The sequence below is a fragment of the Helobdella robusta genome (assembly GCF_000326865.2).
Source record: "Helobdella robusta unplaced genomic scaffold HELROscaffold_4, whole genome shotgun sequence".
Taxonomy (NCBI): domain Eukaryota; kingdom Metazoa; phylum Annelida; class Clitellata; order Rhynchobdellida; family Glossiphoniidae; genus Helobdella; species Helobdella robusta.
Window position 1 is genome coordinate 7,019,845 of NW_008704902.1, and position 25,132 is coordinate 7,044,976.

Below are 25,132 nucleotides of genomic sequence, written 5' to 3' on the forward strand. Positions count from 1 at the left end.
TGTTTTGCTCGGTTGGGTGATGCTGGTAGGGTACCAAGATTCGTGAAAGATGCCGGAGCAGGGCAGACTGCAGGTCGAGCGTGGCAGCGGCAGATGATTTGTAAACAATAGGTGCCAGCTAGACCACGCTTAACAACCCCAGTCCCCCAAACCGAACCGGCAACTGGGCCTGAGACCAGCCCCTGTCTGTCAACTCAACATTGCATAGGGCTGACAAAGCTGACCTCAGGGCGCCATCGAATCCGCCCAAAATGGATGCATCAACCGAGAAGGATGTACGAAGGAAATACATCAATCTAGGCAAACTAAGGGCGTTGCGGACGATGGTCAGCGCGTCGTGGACCGGAAGATGAGACACTCGGTCGAGGGCGAATTTCAGCTCTGCGATGTATGTATGTATGTATGTATGTATGTATGTATGTATGTATGTATGTATGTATGTATGTATGTATGTATGTATGTATGTATGTATGTATGTATGTATGTATGTATGTATGTATGTATGTATGTATGTATGTATGTATGTATGTATGTATGTATGTATGTATGTATGTATGTATGTATGTATGTATGTATGTATGTATGTATGTATGTATGTATGTATGTATGTATGTATGTATGTATGTATGTATGTATGTATGTATGTATGTATGTATGTATGTATGTATGTATGTATGTATGTATGTATGTATGTATGTATGTATGTATGTATGTATGTATGTATGTATGTATGTATGTATGTATGTATGTATGTATGTATGTATGTATGTATGTATGTATGTATGTATGTATGTATGTATGTATGTATGTATGTATGTATGTATGTATGTATGTATGTATGTATGTATGTATGTATGTATGTATGTATGTATGTACGTACGTACGTATGTATGTATGTATGTATGTATATATGTTAAAACCAAAACATGATGAGTGACACTGAACCGTCAAACACCAAGTAACAAATGGATTAACACTTTGATTTGTCGTTAATTGCACATGTCGGCATTCAGTTGGGTATTTTCAAGCACACAGACACGCAGGAACCGCTGCAACAAGCACGAAATGTGGTTAGTTGCGAAAAACAGTTCCCTGCTGTCGCCTGATCTGACACTGATCATTTTGCATATTTCCTTAAGAAATTTAAGGGTGTTGAGGTCCATCCGGCCAAGAATCTCGATGCATATTGGCAAGTATGTATTGGCAAGCATATTGGTATGTATGTATGTATGTATGTATGTATGAATGTATGTATGTATGTATGTATGTATGTATGTATGTATGTATGTATGTATGTATGTATGTATGTATGTATGTATGTATGTATGTATGTATGTATGTATGTATGTATGTATGTATGTATGTATGTATGTATGTATGTATGTATGTATGTATGTATGTATGTATGTATGTATGTATGTATGTATGTATGTATGTATGTATGTATGTATGTATGTATGTAGGTAGGTAGGTATGTAGGTATGTAGATATGTATGTATGTGAGCGTGTTCACGTATGCATGTATGTCTGTATGTTTTGACCATATGTATGCTGGGTGTTTAGTGTTTTGTACGTGCATGTTTTGTGCGTTTGATGTGCCTGCGGTTAGGTATGATGAAAGTTGTTTGCTGGAATATTTGAAGACACTACGTGAATTGTGAGTAAGCCTTCATTCGTCATATCGGGTTCGTTGTGTTCTTCTTCTCATGATTATTATGCTCTCAATTATATATATGCACATTTTATACAATTTCACTTTTCAAATAAAATTTAATTTTAAATTAATTAATTCACAAATTGCAACTAATTTTTTAGAGTCTCCCATCGAAACAGCGCAGAAAATAAAAATGCTTAGATTAAATTTTTGTTTGGATGTTTTTATTGTTGTTGTTAAATGAATGTTTTTTTGTCACAATGTTTTGTCAGAACATGTTCATCCTAATTGCATAGCGTAGGTTGTTGTTATATCTTTATCCTCAATTTGTTAATGATGTCGTTTGAATGACTCAGCTGGGATCAGAGCAGCAGAACACGATGAATGAAACATGGCAAAATAACAAAATATGAAACATTACTTCTATAAAATATATTGTACATTATTTTGAATTGAAAAAAAATTTTAAAGTTCAATAAAATCTGTCCATTGAAATATTTTACTATTTCGTGAGGTTGGATGTTTGGTACGTTGTCATCATCCGAGTTTCCACCTTCACCACCACCATTGATCATCCACGTTATGACAATCCCCATCACATTTTTCCCTCTGAACACCAACACACTGACACACACACATCAACATACGAATGAATTTTTTAGAAGTTCAAGAAGTGGAAGTGGAGAAGCAGTCAATAAGGAGCAAATCTGAAGGCCTGGATGCGTTGTGCCACAGTACCAAGTTCAGCAGGAAGGAGCTGCAGATCATGTACAGGGGTTTCAAAAATGTATTTCCTTTCTTCCTTTTGTTGTTTGCATGTGAAAATATTTTTTTCTTTGAAAACTTTTTTCTATATTTTTATCTATTTCATCGTTACACGCAACTCATTTGTTTCCCGTGAAATATCTCACGCGTTTTCATTTTTCTTTCGCTGATTACAACGTGTATTGTATAACAATTGTCTATTTTATTAACGTTTACCTTTTTCTCTCTCGCTATCTTTTGCTTTTTGTTTGTTAAGTTGAATTTGACTCTTTTTTTGCAAACAATTTTTTGTACACATGTGCTTGCAAACGGGATTTGATGTATCGGTCCTTTGTGCAGATGTGCTGTTGTCTCGGTTTCATTATTTCTTATGACATTTAAAATTTTTCAAAACATGAAGTTAAATTTTTGCTATAATGTGTGGCTCTTGCAAATAAGTAAAGCGATTTACAAGAGGAATATAAGTATTTAATTCATGCGAAGTTTTGTAGCAGTGCGGCAAGGAAGTTATGTTGAGAGAATCAATTAGTCACTCGTAACAACGTTCACTGGATGCTGCCGAATATTTCATTTTAATAGTGTTGGTTTTGACTTCATCCGGAGAAGATAATTCGTCTGATTAGTTTTTTATCGATCGGTTACAAATTCATTAATGCAATTCTTTCGTTCTGTTCTCATCAACAAATTCATCCCTTAGATATTCAGACAGTATAAACAAATATTTCACTATATAAAAATTTAAAAAAAATTTAAAAAAATCAAATATTCTGAAATTTTACAACATTTTTTGGAGCGAAATCAACGGGACGGAATTCATAACGCCCTCCACACGATCTGGTTTACGTTCAGACTTGCCTGTGCAGGTTTGTTTTGTGCAGTTATGTCGGAGCCTGTGTGTCATTCAGGCAGCCTGTGCAGACTACAAGCCTCCGGCTTGTGCTAATTCTGATTTTTCTGCGGTTTTAAATAAACTTTATCAACCCAATCTTGTTAGAAGCTAAACTGTTTGGAATTATTTACAATTTGTACAACTGTTTATAAAAGAATTCAAAAAACACAAGTTATCAAAATAACAAAGGAATGATTTACTATACACCTGTTTAACAATTTGATGATTCATTGGCTCTATCTCTAGCTGTGGTTCGCTTTCACTCTGCGAAACGTTGGTTGGACTATCGCACGCGTTTTTTTATGACACCTTCATTCATCGGTGCACAGCGTGCACTTTTACGTTTGATGCTTCGAGGTTAACGAGGTGTAAGTTGTCAAACATCAGCTCTCTGCACGGGTTATTCTCAGTTACTAGGGTTCATTCAGCAGCTTCAATTTTTGATTTAAAAGTTAAAATAACTATCGTTGTTGAACGCCAAGTGTTTCATCAATGGTTGTTTTTAACATGGTTCCTAAAAATTCAAATAAAAATTCACATGAGTGTCACTGGTGACAATTAACTGCGAATAAACTAAACTATAATGATCTATAAACTAAATTTTTTAGTAAATTTCAAAGCGGTTTTTCAGTCGTGAAGTTTGATTATTTAGAAATTTGAAAAATGAATAAATTTAAAAAATTTTCACGAGCTTTTGGGAAAATTAGAATACAAATGGATACCAAAATATGCGTACGTGTCTGTAAACGTAGAGATGCTATTTTAAGTTTACGAGATAACTTTAAAGCAGGAGCAGGTAAAACTGACACATGGCATTAATTAAGAACTGTGATCATGAGAGATTCGTGCTTCAAATGAAGTAAGCTCTCCATGGCACCAACATCACTGAACGCTATTTCCCCCAAGATTTTTAAAAATATTTTATTAATTAGTTTTTTCTATTACAATTTAAAAAACGTTCAACGTAATAACAATAGAGTTGAAATTGGGTTCATAGAAAACTAATTTGCTCAATCTGATAAACAGATTCAAATAAACATTCGTCGTACGTTCGTTTGTGTTGTGATAAGTTGATGTAAGGTATGTTTTTATATTTAGACCGTTAGAAAATATTCTTTTAAAGAAATTTCTCACCGAAAAAGATTAATTTTACTTAGCTGTTGTATATATTGGAACGTTAAAGTTTGAAAATAAAATTAAAGTTGCACACAAAAAAAGCTTCAGCGAGTGTGCACATCCAACTTGTAGCCTACGTACAACACATTTAACTACTTCTAACACATTTAAATATACACGAATGGTATTGTTAAATGCAAACAATAAATATTTCGTTGTTCAAACAGCACTCCAGTATGATCAATCACCTTCTATGACAGACGAGCCAACAATTGGAAATGTCATTTTTCATGCATTTGATTTTCAAATTGCAAGTCAGCAACATCAATGACGTTTTATTAAGTTATTATTTTGTTTTAAAACGAGAGAGTAAAGGTGAGCTGAAACAAAGTTGTCTTAAGAATGAAAAAATAGTCTAGAGACTTGCATAAAAAGATTTATTTCCATCTTGAAACCAACTTTTTAAAACTTATTTGAATCTTTGTATGTTATTGATCGCTTTTTTTCAGGTCAGGCAGCTTGAAAATGACTCTCATGTTTGGGGCTTTTTTTCAATTTTTAATAACAACATTTCTTTACGTCCACTTTTATCTTCCATTATTAAAATCTGAGTGTTTAACATGCACGCTGCTGATGTCAGGCGGGTAAATTTCGTTAACATTGGTTAGAAATGCAGTAAACTAAGCCGGAAAATCAGATTTATCTGACATTATTCATGGGGTTTGATTGGCTATTAAATTAACTACCAAATTTAAATCTTTAAAAGTTATGATCATTCTGACTTCACACAAAATTTTGATACACTTAAAAGTTTGAAAAGCAAAATGTTACCTATAAGTATATTTAGAGTGTGAAATTAAAATTGACTCCAGAAAATGTTGGAAAATTAAAACAACTAATTTAATCATCTTTAAAAAAAATTAGTGGCGATATTGTTCAGATGGTTCAAAGAAGCTGACTAAGATAACACACGTAGACATTAAAGATTATAGAATGCCTGCCTAGCAAGAACTTAAAATTAGATAGGCCTAACTTCAAGTGACGTTGCAAAATGTTGGACAGCGTGAAAAATAAACTAAATATGCTGACCAGTTTGTTTAGGAAATTAGCCATCCTGTTGGCTGGCCAGTATGTCTACATGGGCAGTTAAATGACCAGCAATAGCAAATGCTCAATAGAAATTGGCAAAAGGTTTACTTTTGCAAAAAGATTTGCTTCATTAAAAATTTTGAAAAGTGGCAGCATACCTTGAAAAGGAAATTAATAATAGATAGAATGTTGAATGTTTACGACGTTCTTGTATGCCTGCGAACATGGGTGCTGAGAGAGAGATACAAAAGTAAATCACAATTGCTTGAACTAGTTGAAAAAAATTTTGCGTAACAAACCCTTAAAAAATTGGAATAAAAAACAAAATATTAAAATATGAAAAATTTTTGGCTAGAAAATATGGGCTTCCGGGTCATGTTTGCAGAATGACAAGTGACAGATTATTAAAAACATTATTTGCGAATGTGCGTGCATACTTTTGTACGTGCATGCAACAAACCAACCGTTCACAAATAAGTTTATCCCCTGCCGGCTTACAATCTCTAATTCAATTTATGAAATGAAGCCTGGTTTTCAATGTCTTATTCATGGTTACGTGTTCCAAAAACGTTCCATATTTATTTCAGTAACAAGAAGAATTTGTAAAGTTACTTCTCAAACGAATTTGATTCTTGTAACGTTTGGTGGCGCTCTATTAGGCGGCACAACCTGCAGCATTTTGAAACTGTGTGAGAACCGATGCATTAAACATCGAGACAGTTTTATATTGGTTAATAATTCATAAGTGGGTTTTTGAAAAAAATTATTGATGAGAAAATTATGTGAGATGGGTTGAGGGCATCTCAGGGATGTGCATGATTTTTTCGTAACTAATAATGTATTGAGCATTTTGTTCATATTCTTATGCATTACGTTCATCCGTTCATATGTTGATTAATTTTAGTGTGATGTGATGTACTGTAATATGATGTGATGTTATACAATGTGATGTTTTATAATGTGATGAAGTGATGTGGTGTGAGTGGAAATTCTTCGTAGATTGTCTTCATAGGAGACAGCATGACGTGTCTGGTTGACGGTGCGCCTATCTGATACGTGTCCTTCTATAATGTCTATTTATTTATGAGCCAGTTCAAGCATGTGACGGGCTTACATGTTTCTACGAATGCGTGTGTGTTGTGCATGTGCTGCTTGCCTGTGTGTGTAATTGATGCACGTACGCACACTTTGATGTGTGCGCGTTTGTGTAACTGCGTGTGATTTATCCGCTTTATTTTTCATTCACCGATTTGTAAGCAACATTTTTCCTGTACTACGGCTTAAGTATGTGCGTGTACGTACATGTTGCATTTGCGGTGCGTGCACGTTTGCGTGTATGTACACTCGCAATTATGTTGAATAATTTTGATCTACTTGAATGTGCCACCGTTCCTGTTCGTAGACGCATACTTTGGAGAAGCATCAAATGAATGCGTGTGAGAATGCGTTCAGTGCCTCTGTTCTGTACTGCACAGTTGTGAAAGATTAAAAATTGCCATTCCTTAAATGCCGTCACATGTTTAATGACTCAAATTACGTGAGATGCTATGATTTGTTGCAGTGGTGCGTTCCATGCAAATGAATCCCTCAACCTGTAGCACTCCAAGATCAATCTCGCAGTCTTCCAACCGGTAATAAACTGCCTTGCGTCGTGCACCATCCAATTAGAGACTTCCCTCATTTCAAATAATTGAATCTCACCAAGTTGTGGTTTCAAACGCGAGTCCCGATTGTATGAAAGCTCAATTGAGAATGCTTTGATGGATGTGTTCTGATGCATAGTATGAATAGGATGGTGCTCACCAAGAAATAAAATTGCATTTGTCATTTAATGGTTAAAACTTTTATCTTGAACGTATTATAACTGAGTTTATAATTTTCAGATAAGTTCAGAAATTTTAAATTATTGGAATTTATGGCAACAACAAAAGTGAAATTAAAAAAAGTTGAAATGAACTTAAACATTTTCACAAAAAGTTTGAAATATTGTAACAACGAAATACGCAAACTTTGAGCGCCGACTAAGTAATCAAAAGAAGACTGCAGAATAAAATTGGTGGCGAGGGGGCTGTTTGAGAAGACACAAACCGATGATTTATGAGGGCGAACGTGGCTTCAGACGCAACTGTTCCCTCACCGTATTGAATAATTCAATCGACATCAACAAACGCTGCTTGCACTTCGGCATATCATGCAAACGAATGTTGTTTGTTAAATAATCAAATTTGTACTCAACACACAAAGTGTTCTCACTAATCAAAGCATTGAGTTTTTATCTTTAGCAAACAAATCTTGAAAAAGCATTTTAAAAATTATCAAGTTTTTCTATATTATCGCATGAAGTTGAACACAACTGATGAAATCATTAGAACATACACAACGTTACGTGCAACGATCACAGTTCATTTCACAGCATGAAAGCACAAACGCCAAGCAGATGATGCTTGTTGGTGAAAAGATGGTTGTTGTTGTTGTTATTGTTGTAAAACTTTTTTTATTTTTGCAGGAATGTCCGTCGGGGATGGTGAACGAAGACACGTTCAAATTCATCTACTCACAGTTCTTCCCTCAAGGAGGTAGGCAGTTTTTGTTTCGTTACAATAAATGTTTTCATACTCACTAAAATGTTATTCCACTAAAAACAATTTGAACATGTAAATATAAACGGACTGGTGAACATGTCAGTCAATGAATGAAAGTGTTTAACATGTAGGCCGATCCTCTAATTACGATCTAGATTTAATATTCATATAAATCAGTGGTGTGAACAAAAACGAGTGTAAAACTGCGGATGCTTAAAAAGAAATTTTCAATGAGAGATCGTGATTAAATGTAGAAAGAATTCAAAATCAAACATTTTGAATGAATCTGCAATGAACAGTTTTGTTTGTACTGTGTGGAGCCCCGTAGAACGCTAAATGATTAATAAATATTTAAATAAGACATCGATAAAAATAAATATTTCGCATGATAATGTGTGCTTATATATGACATTTTAGAAATCAGTTCAAAGATTGTGATCATTCTCTAAATGTTAATTTATGTTAATATATGTTAATATATGTTAAACAGTTTTATTATAGTTAATAAATGATAATAAATGTTGATAAATCGCTATATATGTTAGCAAGTTTCAATGAATTTCATTAACAAATTTTTTTTCCAGTGAATGTGCACTAGTTTTTTTTGTTACAATAACAAACACCACATTTTGAACTTGTTTTCATGTCGAAGTTGATGCAAAAGTTGTTTATAACTAGGCTCATTTTAATAATAAAATGATTAAATAAATAAATGAATCAGTATATTCCTCTTTCCTTAAGTAGGACTCGAAAAATAAACTCATTTCGCCGAAAAGCATTCCGATTAATTGCATTGTCTCACTTTTTTTTAACAATTTCAACAACAAACTCACACAGTGCATGTAAACACACGTGAATCAAGGCGTCACACACAACATAATTTTATTTATTTATTTTTTCTCTGACTGACATGGCTCAGTCGGTTAGTTGCATCGTGGTCCTGCAAACCGTTCCATTGCAGCCCCTTTCGCCCCCCTGCACTCTACAACTCAGGGTCGTAATATTTCATGTGCAGCCGAGCAGTAAATTAAGACAATTTCTATTGAAGTTAAGAAAGTTAAAAAATTGATATAATATGATTTAATAAAATTGAATGTTTGAAATTGATGAAATTGAAGTTTCCTCCCCGTAAGCAAAGTTATCAAAATTGCGTGAAAGAGAAAATGGAAATTCCCATTTTATAATTTCACTTTCATTTATGCAGGCACCTACCGTTAATCATCTTAAACTTTCGCAACATCAGCTTGTGCATTTTAATTTAACACTTACTTGTTTGCATTTTTAAACTTCACAAATTGGTTTATATCGTAATCAGGAAACTCTAAAAATTGTCATCCATTCTGTTTAGTACGGATTTACACAAGCTGCGTCAACGAGATAGCTGCTATGTTCAATATGAAATTACATTTTTTTAAATTACACCACGATGAAAAGCTATCCATTAAACAAAACTTCCCACCTAAATAACATTCTGAAAACGAAGAAAACGAACGAATGCACAAGCTGAAATGAACAATTGAACGAACATCAAGAGGAACGGGTCCATGCAGGCAGAGAGCCAGCCAAAGAAGAAGACATGCAAACAACATTAGTGTCGTGTCGAAACTCGTGCAACATGGAGCGCCTAAAATTTGCATATATATGGTTTACGACTTGCTCGTGTCCCTGAGCACAATGCTTTGCTCGAATGGCAATAAATACGCGTGCAAGCGTGCAATCTCTGTCATGTTTAGCATCTATATTTAAAAGATTTATAAAGGCTCCAGGAGTGCCACGTTTGATTACGTGGAATGAGAACTGCTTGTTGTCTGATGCGTGCCGGCCTATCGGCCTTGTTTGACTTTGCTTGCTTCTGATCTTTTGATTCGTGAATATTATTAAGTGGCAGCCGCATGTGGGGTGTGTAACTGCTGTTTGCTCCATTCGTCGGCTGCTTCTTTGCAGGCAGCACGGTGGGCGGCTTGTTAGAACTCTGTTTCATTTAATATCACATTCATTATTTTGAAAAAAAAATATTTGGAAATAATCTAAAAGTTGATAACGGCCGATGAAAATGCTGGTCATGATGATCAGGTAGATGGTTCGTTTGATACTTCATAATTTTACAATATCATTCACCAATAACTTTTCAGTTTGTATTATATGGTTTGATAAACATTTTAGTTCTCGTAAAGGAGAACAATTTTGAGTATTCCATCCGTGAAGTTTTTTGGCTGTTCAGTGGAGGGGGGTGGTTGAGTTGTTTCAGTTCAGTGTTAAACTCGTTGTTTTGTAAATTTCTGTTTGAATTGATGCTTTGTGAGAACATGAAACAACTTTGCAAGGTGACAAACAAAAGTTTGCTACCATTTTCTATTTAGTTTTGGAACTACAATCAGCTGCAAATGTGAGATATATTTGAATGATACATCTCTGTTGCAGCTGAATGATACATTCTAAATGATATGATATCAGTTCTGGAACTACAATCAGCTGCAAATGTGAAATGCATTTGAATGATACATCTCAAGGTTGCAGCTGAAGGATACATTCCAAATGATACATTCCAATGTTTTTAGTTGAATGATGCATCCAAATACTCCGGTCTACTGATAAATCTTTAAAATAAAATGATTGAACGCCACCGATGCATCTATAACTCGAAAACATTAATCCTATGAAATTAAATGAATGAGATACTTCTACTATAACAACAACAACAACTACTACTACTACTACTACTATTACTATTACTACTACTAATACTACTACTACTACTACTACTACTACTACTACTACTACTACTTACTACTACTACTACTACTACTACTACTACTACTACTACTACTACTACTACTACTACTACTACTACTACTACTACTACTGCTACTGCTACTACTACTGGTACAACAACTACTACTACAACTACAACTGCTACTACTACTACTACTACTACTATTAATACTACTACTACTACAACAACTACTATTACTACTACTACTACTACAACTACTACTACTACAACTACTACTACTACTACTACTGCGGCTTCTCACTTTTTTTAAATCCTACATAACCTTTTATTCAATCTTTTTCTTAATTCAATTGAAACCTTTCAACAGAGACATCGCAATTCTTCAAAGCAATGTTCGTGTTGTCGAACTGTCACTCTGAACTGTATCTGAAAAGCATCATCGGATGGAGTTTGATGGCAACATTGAGAAGAATACACGTGATGCATACTCAAGATGCATCCAATGCATTAAAAATGAATGCGAACGTCGACTGCAGACACTGGATGCCTTCCTTATTCTCAAATAACTTTCGGAGTTGTAACTCCGTAGGGTCGCATCATGGATGTTGTCGTTGTTGATGATGATGTTCTTGTTGATGATGTTGTTGATGATGTTCTTGTTGTTTATGACGATGTTGTTGTTGTTGTTGTTGTGGATGCTGATGTTGTTGTTTGTTGTTGTTGATTTTGTTGTTGTCGATGTTGTTGACGATGATGATGTTGTCGTTTTAACTTTGCTACGGTTGTGAAATTTTTCGTTGTTTTTTAAATGTATCTTTGACGTTAGTCGTCGTTAGTTTTGTTGTTGCTGCTCCTACGGCTGTGGCTGTTGTGGTTACGGCTGCTGTTTCTCCGTATTTATTCAGAACTGGATGTTTTTAGTAGTTTTGTTTACTGCTATCTTTCATATCGTTTTTACAAAAATTGTTGGAAAAAAATTGTTGTTGTATGGTTTAATTTGCTTGTCAATATTAAATGTAGTCTGATTTTTATTGGTGCTGTTCATTGCTCTTTACGCTATTTTGATGATGTTTTTGAAAATCCTTTTCAGTAGTTGCCAATAACTTTTTGTTTTCCTATCCAATTTAATAGCTGATATTGCATTTTCAACATAACCCTGGAATATTGCATTAGTGAATGCGAATCAACCACTGGCTTTGTTAACCATTTGCCTAGGTTCACTTAGTGAAATGTAATAACAACTTTTATGCGAAAATATAAAACTATATTAATTGGAAGTCTCATTTTCAAAGCATTCAGTGCAGTCATTTCCCTAACAACAAATTTTCTTATCACCTCTTCATCACGTTATCAACGTTGCAACGAAGTTAGGAACTGTTGCACCGTGCGACAGAGCAGCATTGCAACAACGAGTCTGTAAGGGATGTTGATGCTGCTTCAACTTATTTATGCATGACGTTTCATGGTTTCTAAGCTCATTCACTCATGTCCGCCAAGTTTTATTTGAGTTATTTTTTTTAAATTTCAATACTGCATGTGTGTGTGTGGTGTGTGTATGTGTGTTTACGTGTGTGTGCGTGTTCACGTGTGTTATTGTATTCTTAAAGGGAAGAGAGATTTGGATCGATAATTGATATCATTCCACAGTTCGGAGTGTTAAAATATTTGCGTTGTCTGTGTGTGCATGATAGCAAGAATGTTACTACATCAAATGTTTAAAAATTTCAAAATCAATTTCAACGTCACATCAGCTTATAATTACCCCATCAACGTCACATCATCATCCTAACACCACCACAATCAACATCCACACCAGCATCATCATCATCTCATCAACATCACCATCATCCCATCATCATCATCATCATCACCCCATTAACATTATCATCCTCATCACCCCATCATCATCATCATCATCATCACCCCGTCATCACGTGATATTCAGAACACACCTCCTAGGAACTGAAGGCCCTCAATCATCGACCTACTGAAGATGTTCAGAATTATTTTCAAACAAAGCATAAAATTTTCAGTGCTGCAAAGTGTGTCTGCGTAAGTAATTGCAGTTAGCATTTTAACGCAGCATCATTTACATCTTGAATCCAGATGAAGGATTTTGAGAAATTTCTTGTATGAGGGAATCTTTTGGCCTCAGAAATAAATATTAAAAATGATTGAAAAACTTGTGTTAGAACATTACCACCATTATTTTAGATGATGTTATTAAGGCTGGTTTGGCCTTATATATATTTAATCATATGTTTTTTGACGTGTTAAAATCATTGATGTTGAATTTTGCGATGTAGAAGCCACAATCTGCGAGTTGGGCTTTTGTGATGTAACAACTCTGCGACAATGGGCTTCTGTTGTTGTATAAAAATTTACGTTTAACAAAGTTTAATTATTAGTAATTTTATATTGTTTTTAAACACATAGGAAAATAACTGCAACCTAATAAGCTCTGAAGTTGACCACAACTAGCTTCAAAAATAGATTTATAATGTTTGTATCGATGTCTATAAACGACATCATACTGATATTTTGTTTATTGCTTGAGTCGTGTTTAAACTTTTTTCACTGTCACATGCTTTTTCTATAGCAGTAAACTTTGATTTAACACATATTTTATTGGTTAAACTCGTATAGAATTAAACCATCGGAATCCATCCTTGATTCACCAACTTTTGTCAAGCCATGTTTAATTTGAACATCATATTAATCCCATTAAATTATATTGTATCGCTAATGAAGATAATAACAATTGTGAATGTAAAATATTGATTGCTAAGTCAACAAAAACGAGCGGCCAACCGCTGCTGACCCGAGCAAACAAAGCCTTCCATGTCTTTATTACCTCCATCCACATTCCCCAGTTTCTCCTATTCAAAACACTGTATGATAATATGACAGTCTCAGGGTTGATGACGATGATGATAATGATGACGATGATGATGATGGCGATGATGATAAAGAAGATGATGTGTGTGAAGATGAACAACTCTACCATGAGACTAAGACGATGATGACAATGATAATTTCAATGCATTTTTTTCTTATTAAATTTTTCATTCTTTGTCAGTCTGTTTGTACACCTTCAGTTAAATAAAAATAACAAACAAACGCCGCGAATTAGTGAAACTTTTATTTTCCTGATGGCATCACTTCTAAACTGCCGTACGAGTCAACATCGAAGAATTTATAAGAAAATTCTTTTACGAAGAAAAACTGTTGGAATCTGTTTAAGCAGTTTTTGCGTCAACATGTCAACTGGAGAATCATACGCAAACAAGCGCCAATGTTTGCTCGGGCGCATAATACAATTACTCAGACGCATTCACTCGCGAGCACGGAACAAGCCTATTTGCAGTCACACATATACAGTACACGTAAGAATTAAATTTAATACTGCATTAGTTAACATTGTACGCCAGGATATTGATTAAAAACGTAAACTTGCAGCCATGCAGTCAATTGCTCGGGTCGGCGAGGATGTTTATTGTGATGGTTGTCATCATCATCGTGCTGTGTTTGATGATGAACAATATATTTATATAATGCACACACACCCAAGCAATACACACACACACACACACACACACACACACACACACACACATATATATATGTGTGTGTGTGTAGTTAGTTATTTTGGAGTTTGTGAAATTTATAAATCACTGTATTGTCGAATGATTGAATGAAAGTTTGAAATTTGAACGATACTGGGAATGGCATTCTTCAAAAACAAGAAATAAGATTCTTATATTCAAGGTTCACCACTATGCTCACTGAACGTAACTTCGTTCGCGATGTAACAACGACAATGATGAAAACAACCTCTCCAAACGAGTAAAGATCAACACAAGCACAACTGGCCAGCAGATGTGATGAATAAGTTTGGCGGAGTGGGAGGCGATGCATTGAGACGTGTGGTACTGTGGGGAGGAATGTTGTTCACTTCGTCGTCGTTCTTGTTTTTTCTTCTTTTCGAAGTTCTCTCCATTTGTAGGATGTTATCGTTTGTTGGATGAAGTCCGCTTACGTCAATAATGAGTTGCGCCGTGTTATTGTTGGCTTTCTTTGTTTTAAGTTTGGTTTGCCTACATTTCACTCAATTTTTACAATTTCAATTTTTATATTCGTATATCAACATTTTGACTTTTTCATCTTGAAGAATTCATCAAAGCTTAAGCTGGTCAATCAGCATCTCAACATTTAATGGAAAAATTTCTCCATACGTCTATTAACGTTACAACTTCAGTTGTTCAATTTGCTTCGCTCTCTCTTAAGTTTTTTATAAGCTCCATAAAAAATTTTAAGTTGTTTAAGCTTTAACTGAAGCCTTCTGTGTTTATGTAAGTGTGTTTGTATGTATGTGTGTGCGTTCATATGTAAGTGTGTGCGTGTGTGTTTGTATGTTTGTGTGTGTGTATGTGATTTTTTTTGTTGTGTTTTTTAATTGATCCATCGGTCCATATACCCATGTGTCAATGATGTTGGCCTCGAGTCGAGACAATGTTCCTTCGTCAGAGTTTAAGGAAACCATCAACTGGACTGAACCAATAATTTATTTATTTATCAAAATGACGGGGTAATGTGTGTGGCATGTTCAATCAAAATGCCGCACGAATTCATCTTCAACCAACTGAAAAGTTCGAAACCACGACAAATATTTAACTTAACGCAGATGTTGTATCCATCAAAGCTGGCATTGTCATGATGATTTTGTATTATTTTGTTGTGATACTGATGTGAAGAACTGGTTTTTATTTTATTATTTTGAACAGCTGGCCCCGTTGTTTTGGGATGCAGTGTGTTTCCATTAACACAAATCTGGCACACGTGCTTCTAGCGAACTGATCACACAAACAACGGCACGACGAAAATCAATACAGAATAAAACTCCACGTCATTCGTCGATGAGTGAGTGAGTGAGTGAGTGAGTGAGTGAGTGAGTGAGTGAGTGAGTGAGTGAGTGAGTGAGTGAGTGAGTGAGTGAGTGAGTGAGTGAGTGAGTGAGTGAGTGAGTGAGTGAGTGAGTGAGTGAGTGAGTGAGTGAGTGAGTGAGTGAGTGAGTGAGTGAGTGAGTGAGTGAGTGAGTGAGTGAGTGAGTGAGTGAGTGAGTGAGTGAGTGAGTGAGTGAGTGAGTGAGTGAGTGAGTGAGTGAGTGAGTGAGTGAGTGAGTGAGTGAGTGAGTGAGTGAGTGAGTGAGTGAGTGAGAAGCATCTACGTGCGACGTTTTTCACTACAAGGCAGCGATGAAACAAAAGTGTTGTGGTAAACAAACAACAACACTAATATGCCTAAATAACTGAAAACAAACAACAGGCCCGGCTAACATAATTATTGAAATATTAGCAAAAGTCGACAAAGGATGTGAATCATACGGTTAAAAATCATTTAATCATTATCTTCTAATTAAAAGTTTTGTGCAAATACTGTTGTGAAAACTACCAACAACAACACAAACAGAAGCATACAACAACCAACAACACGTACGCCACATACTAAAAATAACATAAAACACATACAACAACATAGCAAAACTAACAACTCCCACCGCACAGTACATACAACAACACACAGCAGACACAGCAACTAAAAACACGATAAACTATTTTAATGCTCGCAATATTTCTTTATCGATTTTTGTCCGCCAAAACTGAAATGAAAAGTACAACCATCCAAACAACCATCCTTTCAGCCAGATATCTTTCTAATATTAAAATTAATCAAAAATCAAGTAAACGAACAATCATCCATACAAATAATTATTTGAAAACTAGCCAATCAATTTACTAACCAGTCAACCAACCAATCAACCATCCAACCAACCAATCACCTAATTGATGACCATTTGGCGAACTAATGGACGAGTCAATTAACGTACAATTCATTTATTTTACCATTTAATTCATCTAACCAATCAACTCATCCAGCCAACCATTTCATTCTACCAATCAATTTATCCAAAAATTTTAATCAATCTCTCCAAATAAATTTTCTTGATGTTATTTTTGTTGGATCAAGTTTAATACCTCAAAAGTGAGTTGCATCTGAGGTGATGTGCAGAACACCAAGAATGTTAAAAGTCATACTGACGTCATCGACTTAATGCTGATGACATCATGACATCAATATTGACTTTAGCCAATGTGTTCTAGAAGTTGAATTAAGTCAGACTGGCGAGCATTAACAAAGAGTAGTTAAGAATCAGAGGTGGAAGTAGAGTTTTGAGGTGGTTCAAAAAGGGAGGTTTTTCATACTTTTTGCTAATTCTCGATCATTCACACTTCTGTAAAAAAAGGATTTTTAAAATTCTTCTTAGTTGATTATCCTTTTAATGATGATTTTTTGTTTATTTTTATATTATAACGAAAAATATTTAGTATTTTGTTTCTCCTGGTCTGGTGGGGGCATGTATCCCCACCCCTTCTAGATCTGCCCCTGTTGAGAAAGCCCCCTCAATAAAACTAAATCTGTGATGGAATTTTCTTTGAGAACAAACATGGTACATAAAATTTTACTAAGAATAACTCTGGATGCCCTGCTGGCGGATTTAAACGATGCGTGGGATGGCCAGGCAGCTTAATTGAATGAATTGGAAAAGTTGAGTTTCAAAGCCTGCAATCCAATTCCGCTGTTGTGTTAATAAATACAATGTAAATTTAAAAGAAGGCGTAAGATGTTTGAACAAATTTGTCTGATTTGGCTGTGACAGTGTTGTATTTATTGATACATTTAGTATTGATACATATTGATACATGCAAGTATTAATTTTACTTAAAATAATCTATTCTAATTTTTTTTACAAATTGAAAAATAGTGTGACAAATTAATTTTAGAAAGCAACACAACTTTCATTATAAACATTCATACATGGTGTTGTTGGTCTTGCTTGTTTTGCGTAGTTCCATTGAACATCAGGCAGTGATTGTTTGCTGGGCAAGATTCTTAAGTGCAATGTTGAAGAACTGTCCAACATGAGACAGGAACTTACATTCCTAATTGCGAGTATCATCTGAGGAAGTGAGCAGTTGGTGAGAAAAACTTAAAGGTTTTTCGGTGATGGTCAGTTGATTTGCAAATTTTTGTTATCTAATCCAAAGGAATAGGCTTCGTTGGTTCCGAAGTTTTGCGTATGAGTAATATGAATAATTTGCTTTTTACATTTACAGTAAAAGTCCTCTAGAGCGGGACCCTAAAGAACGGACAGATAAGAGTAACGGACAGTATTGCTTGGCACGGAACCGTTTTGCATGTTAAATAGACCCTAAAGAACGGACATTTTAAAGGAACGAACTACGGACAGGGTTTTAAGTACAAATTGACTTTTATGTCTTAAAGAGCGGACAATTTATAACAAAAAAAAACACATGGAATATTTGATAAAATGCGCCATCTAATTTAAATATTTGTATTTATTCTATTCTATGGAATAGCTGATGATTGGAAAAAAAGGATTCCTGAGATTACATCTGGATTCTTACCTGAAAATATATTCAATGCAGATGAGACAGGTCTTTATTATCGCAGTTTACCACAACGTTCACTTGTTTTGAAATCTGATAAAAGGAAAGGCATCAAGACAGCCAAAGAAAGAATAACTGTTCTTTTAGCTTGCTCTCAGACAGGGGAAAAATTGCATAACCAGCCTTTTGGGTTCTGTTACTTGGGAGAATTTTGTAACCATGGATAACAATGATGACTCAATCCATAGCCCACAAAATTCTGAAAATCATGAACAATTTGAAGTCCAAGATGATGAAGAGGAAGAAGAGGCTCCAGTCCAAGAAGTTTCTACAAAGATGGCATTACAATGTGCCAGGAAGCTAACTTCCTATTCGATACATATGGGCAATAGAGAATTGTTACAATTTTCTGAGAACATTGAAAATATTTTAGAAATTGAATTGTTAAAAACAAAATGTTTTGGCAAACAGACAACTATGAATGATTTTCTTCCATAACAATATTAAAAACGTGTTGTTTTATTTTAATTTTTTATGTAGTATATCAAAAAAGATTTTGATGTTGAGTCATGAGGAGAGGACAGTTAAGAGGAGAGGACAGTTTGGTCATTCCCCAATGGTGGCCTCTCTAGAGGACTTTTACTGTATTCAATTAGTTTTGCAAATCTATATAAATTCTATACTGCAAGATTTTGAACTTTTATAATTCGATTTTACGTTTTTAAATGAAAACAACGTGACATTTTAGATAACAACCACAATTCCTTTCATGATCGCAAAATAAAACAGCGTCATACAAATGCATTGATTTTCAAAGCACTCGACCCTCCGAGTTTCAAATAATAAAATAAAACTTTCATGTGAGAGATGCCAGAGGTTGTCAACATTTTCCATCAAATTTGCTCAACTGCTGTGGGACGACACAACTTCAAACGATGATCATCATTCGCAGCGTACATCGCAAACATTTAAAAGAAAATTGTCTTTTTTTCAATTTAAAAAACGAGTTCACGATTCTTATTATTTGAATCTTTTTCACTTTCATGTGATACTAAGTATTTGATTTGATTGGCATTTAAAATAAATAACTCGGGTAGTAAAAAATATTTCAAACAAAAAATGGTTCGTTTGATGAATTTTATTGAGCACGCCGTAAGCAGACTGTTGTACATGGGATGCAACTGTATGTGTGGATACGTCCATGTGAGTCTGTGATATGTAACCTGTCCGATGTTTCATAGGCGATCGGTTACAACGGAATATTTATCGTGAGACATCCAACTGACACCTCGTGAATAGCAGAAATGTTAACCTCTTAAAAAAATTTTCAAATGACTGTGGAAATAACTTTTAAGTGAAGGAATAAAAAAAATCTGAAAATCATGCGCATCGCTTTTATTTTATAGCACCTTCCTATATCAACTATCTTACTCGTAACTGATTGCAACAATTTTCTTTCTTTATCTAATAAAATGTTGAAAAAGTTTAGTGAACATTCAAATTTATAAAAATGGAACTCAACTAAACTTGTAAATGATTGAACAAATTATCAAACAAGCAAAAAAATTAAATTAGACAAATAAGCAAAGAGCAATGAGTTAAATATAACAAACAAAGGAAACAGAGACGAACGAACAATCGAAAAAGCAAACATACAAAACACAAAAAACAAACAGATGAACCAACAAACAAATGAAGATTTGAGTGAACGAACGCATTCTAATTTCGTTGACAAAAACAGCAGCAAGCCTGCGAACATATGTGACCGACGTGTTTAAAACTCCATTGATTTTGTGCCGACTACAAAGCGGATGCATGTTGTTTGCTGTGTGCGTTCGTAAGAGGGTCGTAATTCACGTGGCAATTTTGCTGCAATTTAAATTGCGTCAATCTGCGTACTTTTCTATGTGCCGGAAAAAATTTTGTTAGATTTTTCGTGCTGCTGTTATTTCCATAATAAATAAATATAAATGCATGACATTTCATCTGGTTTAAAACACATCAACGCCGTGCTGCAGTTTTATGTATATATTATTTTACATGCAGTTGTAAAGTGTGATAATAACTATACATATATATATCGTGTATATTCAATGCCTGTTGCTGTTTGAATGAACCTTCATTTATAATACTCCTGGATTGTACATGGTATACTAGCTAGCGGAGAAAGTTTTTGGAGGTTATTATAATGATTACATTTTCTTTTACGAGCACCATGTTGAATTGAATATCTCTTCACAAGCTCATCAACAAAATGACATGTGACAAGAAGAACTGCGAATCTTTGAGGATCGTGCTTTCTGCGTCTCCGTGCCTTTGCCCAACTCTGGTGGTTTGTGTGCGTGTGCATATGTGCCTTTTTGTACGTGTGTATGTGTGCCTTTGTGTGCGTGTGCATGTGTGTCTTTGTGTGCGTTCATTCTAGTGTATAACACCTACCACTGAAGAAGGTGCTCTCTAAAAAATTTTTATTGAGAAATTTTCAAAATTATAAGAATCGACGAATAAAAAAAAAACACTAAAATAATTTTACAGAAAAATAAATTAAATGGACGAAGGACATAGATGATGATGATATAATGATGATGACGACGATGATGTTGTTGAATATCCACGTTGGGTTCAGTTGACAGTAACATGCCTTCTATTGTCAAATTTATTTCACGGTTTACATGAGAGGAAATTTTTTTTGCACTGGAGTATTTGCGGCGGATCGTTTTGTGCCGGCGCAAGAAATAGTATTACCTTTCCTAATTTCATCGCAAATGTTGATATTCGTCTTTATTTATTTTTAAAAATGTAAGTACGACTAAGAACGAAACTTGAAAGTCGGAAGCAAACATGTCGGCTGCCACTGGTGGTGGTGGGGAGGTACTTGTTAACCACGAGGTATCAGCCTGTGTGGGAAGAAAGAAAAGATCAAAGTTGAAATGCTACTTCGAATTGTTGCATGTACTTTTTTATACTAATTTAACAAGCCGCAAAACTTTTAAATTTTTATACAAAAATTAAATTGAAAATAATAGTTCTTGTACGTTGTTTATAAAAAATTTTTAACAAACACTTTTCAATGTTTGCTTTTTTCATGAAAATACAAAATTAGCATGAAGAACTGAATTAATGAACGTGTGATGCAATCGTTTCAGACTGCTCTGCGTACGCTCATTTCGTATTCAACACATTCGACCAGGACCACAGTGGAACCATAAGTTTTGAGGTACATGTTTGCTTCTTTGTTTGTTTTCTGCCTGTCTGTTAGGTTTGTTTGTCTTTCTGTTTGTTTGTCTTTCTGTTTGTTTGTCTGTCTGTCTCAGTCAGCAAGTCTGCTGTTTGTTTAAATGTCAGTGCTCTGTTGTAGTTGAACAAATCAAACAAAAATAAAAGACAAAATTTTAATTGGTATTTTTGATTGACGGGCATTTCACTGATATCTGTTTAATGTTTTTGGAATAGCTGGGGCAGCTAATTAATGAAGAATTGTTCAATTAAATTTTTGTCACATTTATTTAATTTTATAAATAGACGATTTCTGAATAGTAAATATATCAAAATTAAAAACTCTACACAGATCATCTATATAAATTGTAAATGTATCACTACATTCCGATCGTTAAACTACATAAAACAACATCATCATCATCAACATCATCAACAACATCATCACATCATCATCACATCATCATCAACATCAATAACCAAACAAACAATGGCAGGAGTTCGTGATGGGGCTCTCCCTCTTGTTGCGTGGGACCATGCTGGAGAAGCTGCAGTGGGTCTTCAGCCTGTACGACGTCAACAGGGACGGCGTGATCACTAGCGAGGAAATGCAGATGGTCGTCTCATCCGTCTATGATATCATGGGCAAGTTTTGCAGCTCAAAAATTGACGACACTGTCATAAAAAATCACGTCGATGCTTTATTTGAAGTCAGATTTTGGTTTTTGTAAAAGTTCTTTAGCATAAAAGTTTATTTACATTGGAGTTGCTCTCTATATTAAATAATTTTAGACTTTCATGCATAACTAAAAAATTTGGATTTAAATACTATTTAATTTCCACTTCAAACAAATTACATGTCGTAAATAAATTGAATTATTAATTGGAAAAAATCGTGTCCCCGAGAAGCTGGACGTTGATCGAGATGGCGTCATATCGTTCGACGAGTTCATCGACACATGCCGCAAGGTCAGCCAACAAACTTTGATATAAAAAGCCTTTCTGTTACGTTGTGGTATCGCGGGCTACGTTTCGTCGTGATAGGTTGTGTCGGGTCATGTTCTGACATTCCATGTCGTCTTCTGTTCTGTTCTGTTTGTCATGTCATGTTCTGTTATGTTATGTTTACACCATAACAAGTTTAGTTATTTTTATTAAGATACTTTGTCAACATTCTCATTTGAAACAACTTGACGATATTTTAACTTTCAACCTAACAGGATCAAGTGATAACGAGCTCCATGGCTGTGTTCGACACGGTCTTTTGAAATCCTCGTCACCTGGGTATGCAAGAGTTAAACTTTATTTCTTCTGCTCACGCATGAGCAGTTAAGTGTAACTTGAATTGTCTTTAAGTAATTATCAGAATGTCATAATATTTATATTTAAGTTGTTTTTTTTATTATCGACTTTTTATTTTTAAAACATTGAAGACTTATAAATCGTTATTAATGACCAATTCATGACCACCATTGAGAACTCCCATTGGTTGTTTATTTTGTAACCACAAACTGTATCACGGGTAACCGGTGTTTTGTAACAATGATAATCTATCTTATCTTCATTATGTACATACTATGATGCATTTTGCGTCGTAAAATGTTTTTGTTATGTTTTACTGAAATGTTTTAATCAACAGAACCTTTTTTCTGTTATAACCTGTTTTCATTGAAAATGTATAGAAAGCATTTTTTTTAATCGGTCATCAATGGCTGTATAGAAAAGAATTTACTCAAAATCGTTGATTTCAAAAACTATTCTACATGTTTTCGTTTTGAAATTTCTTGGATGAATTATAAATACACTTCATATTTTTCTTACGATCCACCGGTTAGCAAGAGACTGAAAAAGCGATGAACAACGAAGTAATGTTGTTTGGAGATTAATATAAATGCGATATTTCGATCAAATAATGGAAGATTCGTCCGAATCGTTTTTTGTCAGTATTTTGAAAATTTGTAGAAATAAATTATATTATAAAAAAGGCTGATTAGTTAGATTTAGTTGTTTAACGGTAATGACGTATTTTTTCAAAATTTTCTAAAACATGATTACATTGAAGTGATATAATCACCTTTACCATCATCACTTCACCACTATATTCAACCACACATTATCAAAAACTCACACAAATCATCCATCACAAGACAAAATTGACAATCTTATAGCTGATTTTTTTTCAAATTTTCATAACTTTTATAAAATTCTAATCTAATAACTTTCAACTTGTTTTCTTACTATACACTTTTTTCATGTTTTTATTTATGATACTTTGAATTAAAACCAATCATTTGAAAAAAAAAGTTGGATAAAATTTAGAGAAAGTTTAACTTTAATTTAAAAGTTTAGTTGCAAATTTTTTTTTAAGTGCTACTGAAAGTTTAATTATTTAGTCAATTATAATTTAATAATTATAATTATTGATTATAGTTATAATTAATTAAACAATTTAATTAAAATTATTAGAGTTATTTATTTATTTATTATTTAGTTTAAAATATTTATTTATTTATTAGTTTTTATTTAGTTAAAAATAATTTAGTTAAAAATAAATAGGTTTAACTTAAGAAATTTAGTTATGCCCATCACTGGGTGTTAGAAACATTGTTAGTGTTGAAAATATTGTTGACGTATGAAAGAATGTTGGTGTTAAATAGATAGTATTTTTAGAAATATTTTTGTTGTTGCAAAGATTGATGATGCTGGGAAGATTGAAAACATGACTGCACAATCATTCTATCCTAATCTGAGCAAATACTCTTAATGAACCTGGCATCAGCAGCATATAACACACACATCTACATCCGTTCTATTTGCAAATACATCAAATAAATCATAAACATAAATAATTAACAAAGTAAGACCTAATACACTACCCTGCGGCACCCACTAAAAACGCCAAAGTTATACAACGTTGAACCATTAACTTTTACCAAGAAAGATCTATTTTTATGTAATCCTATATCCAACCCACAATCAAATCATTCACTATAAAAGGATTTTAATTTATTAATAAGTTCATCATGAGGAACCTTAACAAACGCTTGCTCAAAATCAGTGTATATAACCTCAACTTCCTTACCCTCATCATTCGCCAAATACCATTTATCTAACATCTTTAATAACAACAAAACAGCAGATTTTCTAGGCATAAAACCAAACTGTCTATGATTAAACAAATCGACTCCATAACCTTACGGCACAAACAACACTAAGAAACAGGTCTATAATTTTCCACTCAATATACATCTTCATTTTTATGAATTGGTACCACAATACTGTGCTTCCAACATCAGGTATCACATGCAAATTCAATGACAAATTAAACAAATTGCATAAATAATCAGCAACTACACTACTACATTCCACCAGAATTCTAGAATAAATTTCATCCGGCCCAGCTGATTTATTTAATTTAGGTTTTGGAATAGTTTTAGAACTCTTAGCTAAATTTATTATACCATTATTCTTAACTAAATTCATAAAATTTTTAACTTTTAAAATTCGTTCAATAAAATAACTGATTTAGAGTCAAGAAAATGTTTTCATAATTAATGTTTATATTTGATAAGTGAAGCAAAAGCTTATTAAAAATAAACATAAATTATGAAAAAATAC

At 34.0% G+C, this 25,132-nt stretch overlaps 1 protein-coding gene across 1 annotated transcript; it reads left to right on the plus strand.

The window, feature by feature from the left end:
• Nucleotides 1-2,303: 2,303 nt before the first annotated feature.
• Nucleotides 2,304-22,507, plus strand: HELRODRAFT_67135 (hypothetical protein; the record flags this gene model as incomplete). Its single annotated transcript, XM_009024285.1, has 5 exons — nucleotides 2,304-2,441; nucleotides 8,020-8,089; nucleotides 21,445-21,515; nucleotides 22,012-22,224; nucleotides 22,421-22,507. 5 exons carry the CDS (start codon nucleotides 2,304-2,306, stop codon nucleotides 22,505-22,507), a joined length of 579 nt encoding a protein of 192 aa, XP_009022533.1.
• Between the last annotated feature and the right edge of the window lie 2,625 nt (nucleotides 22,508-25,132).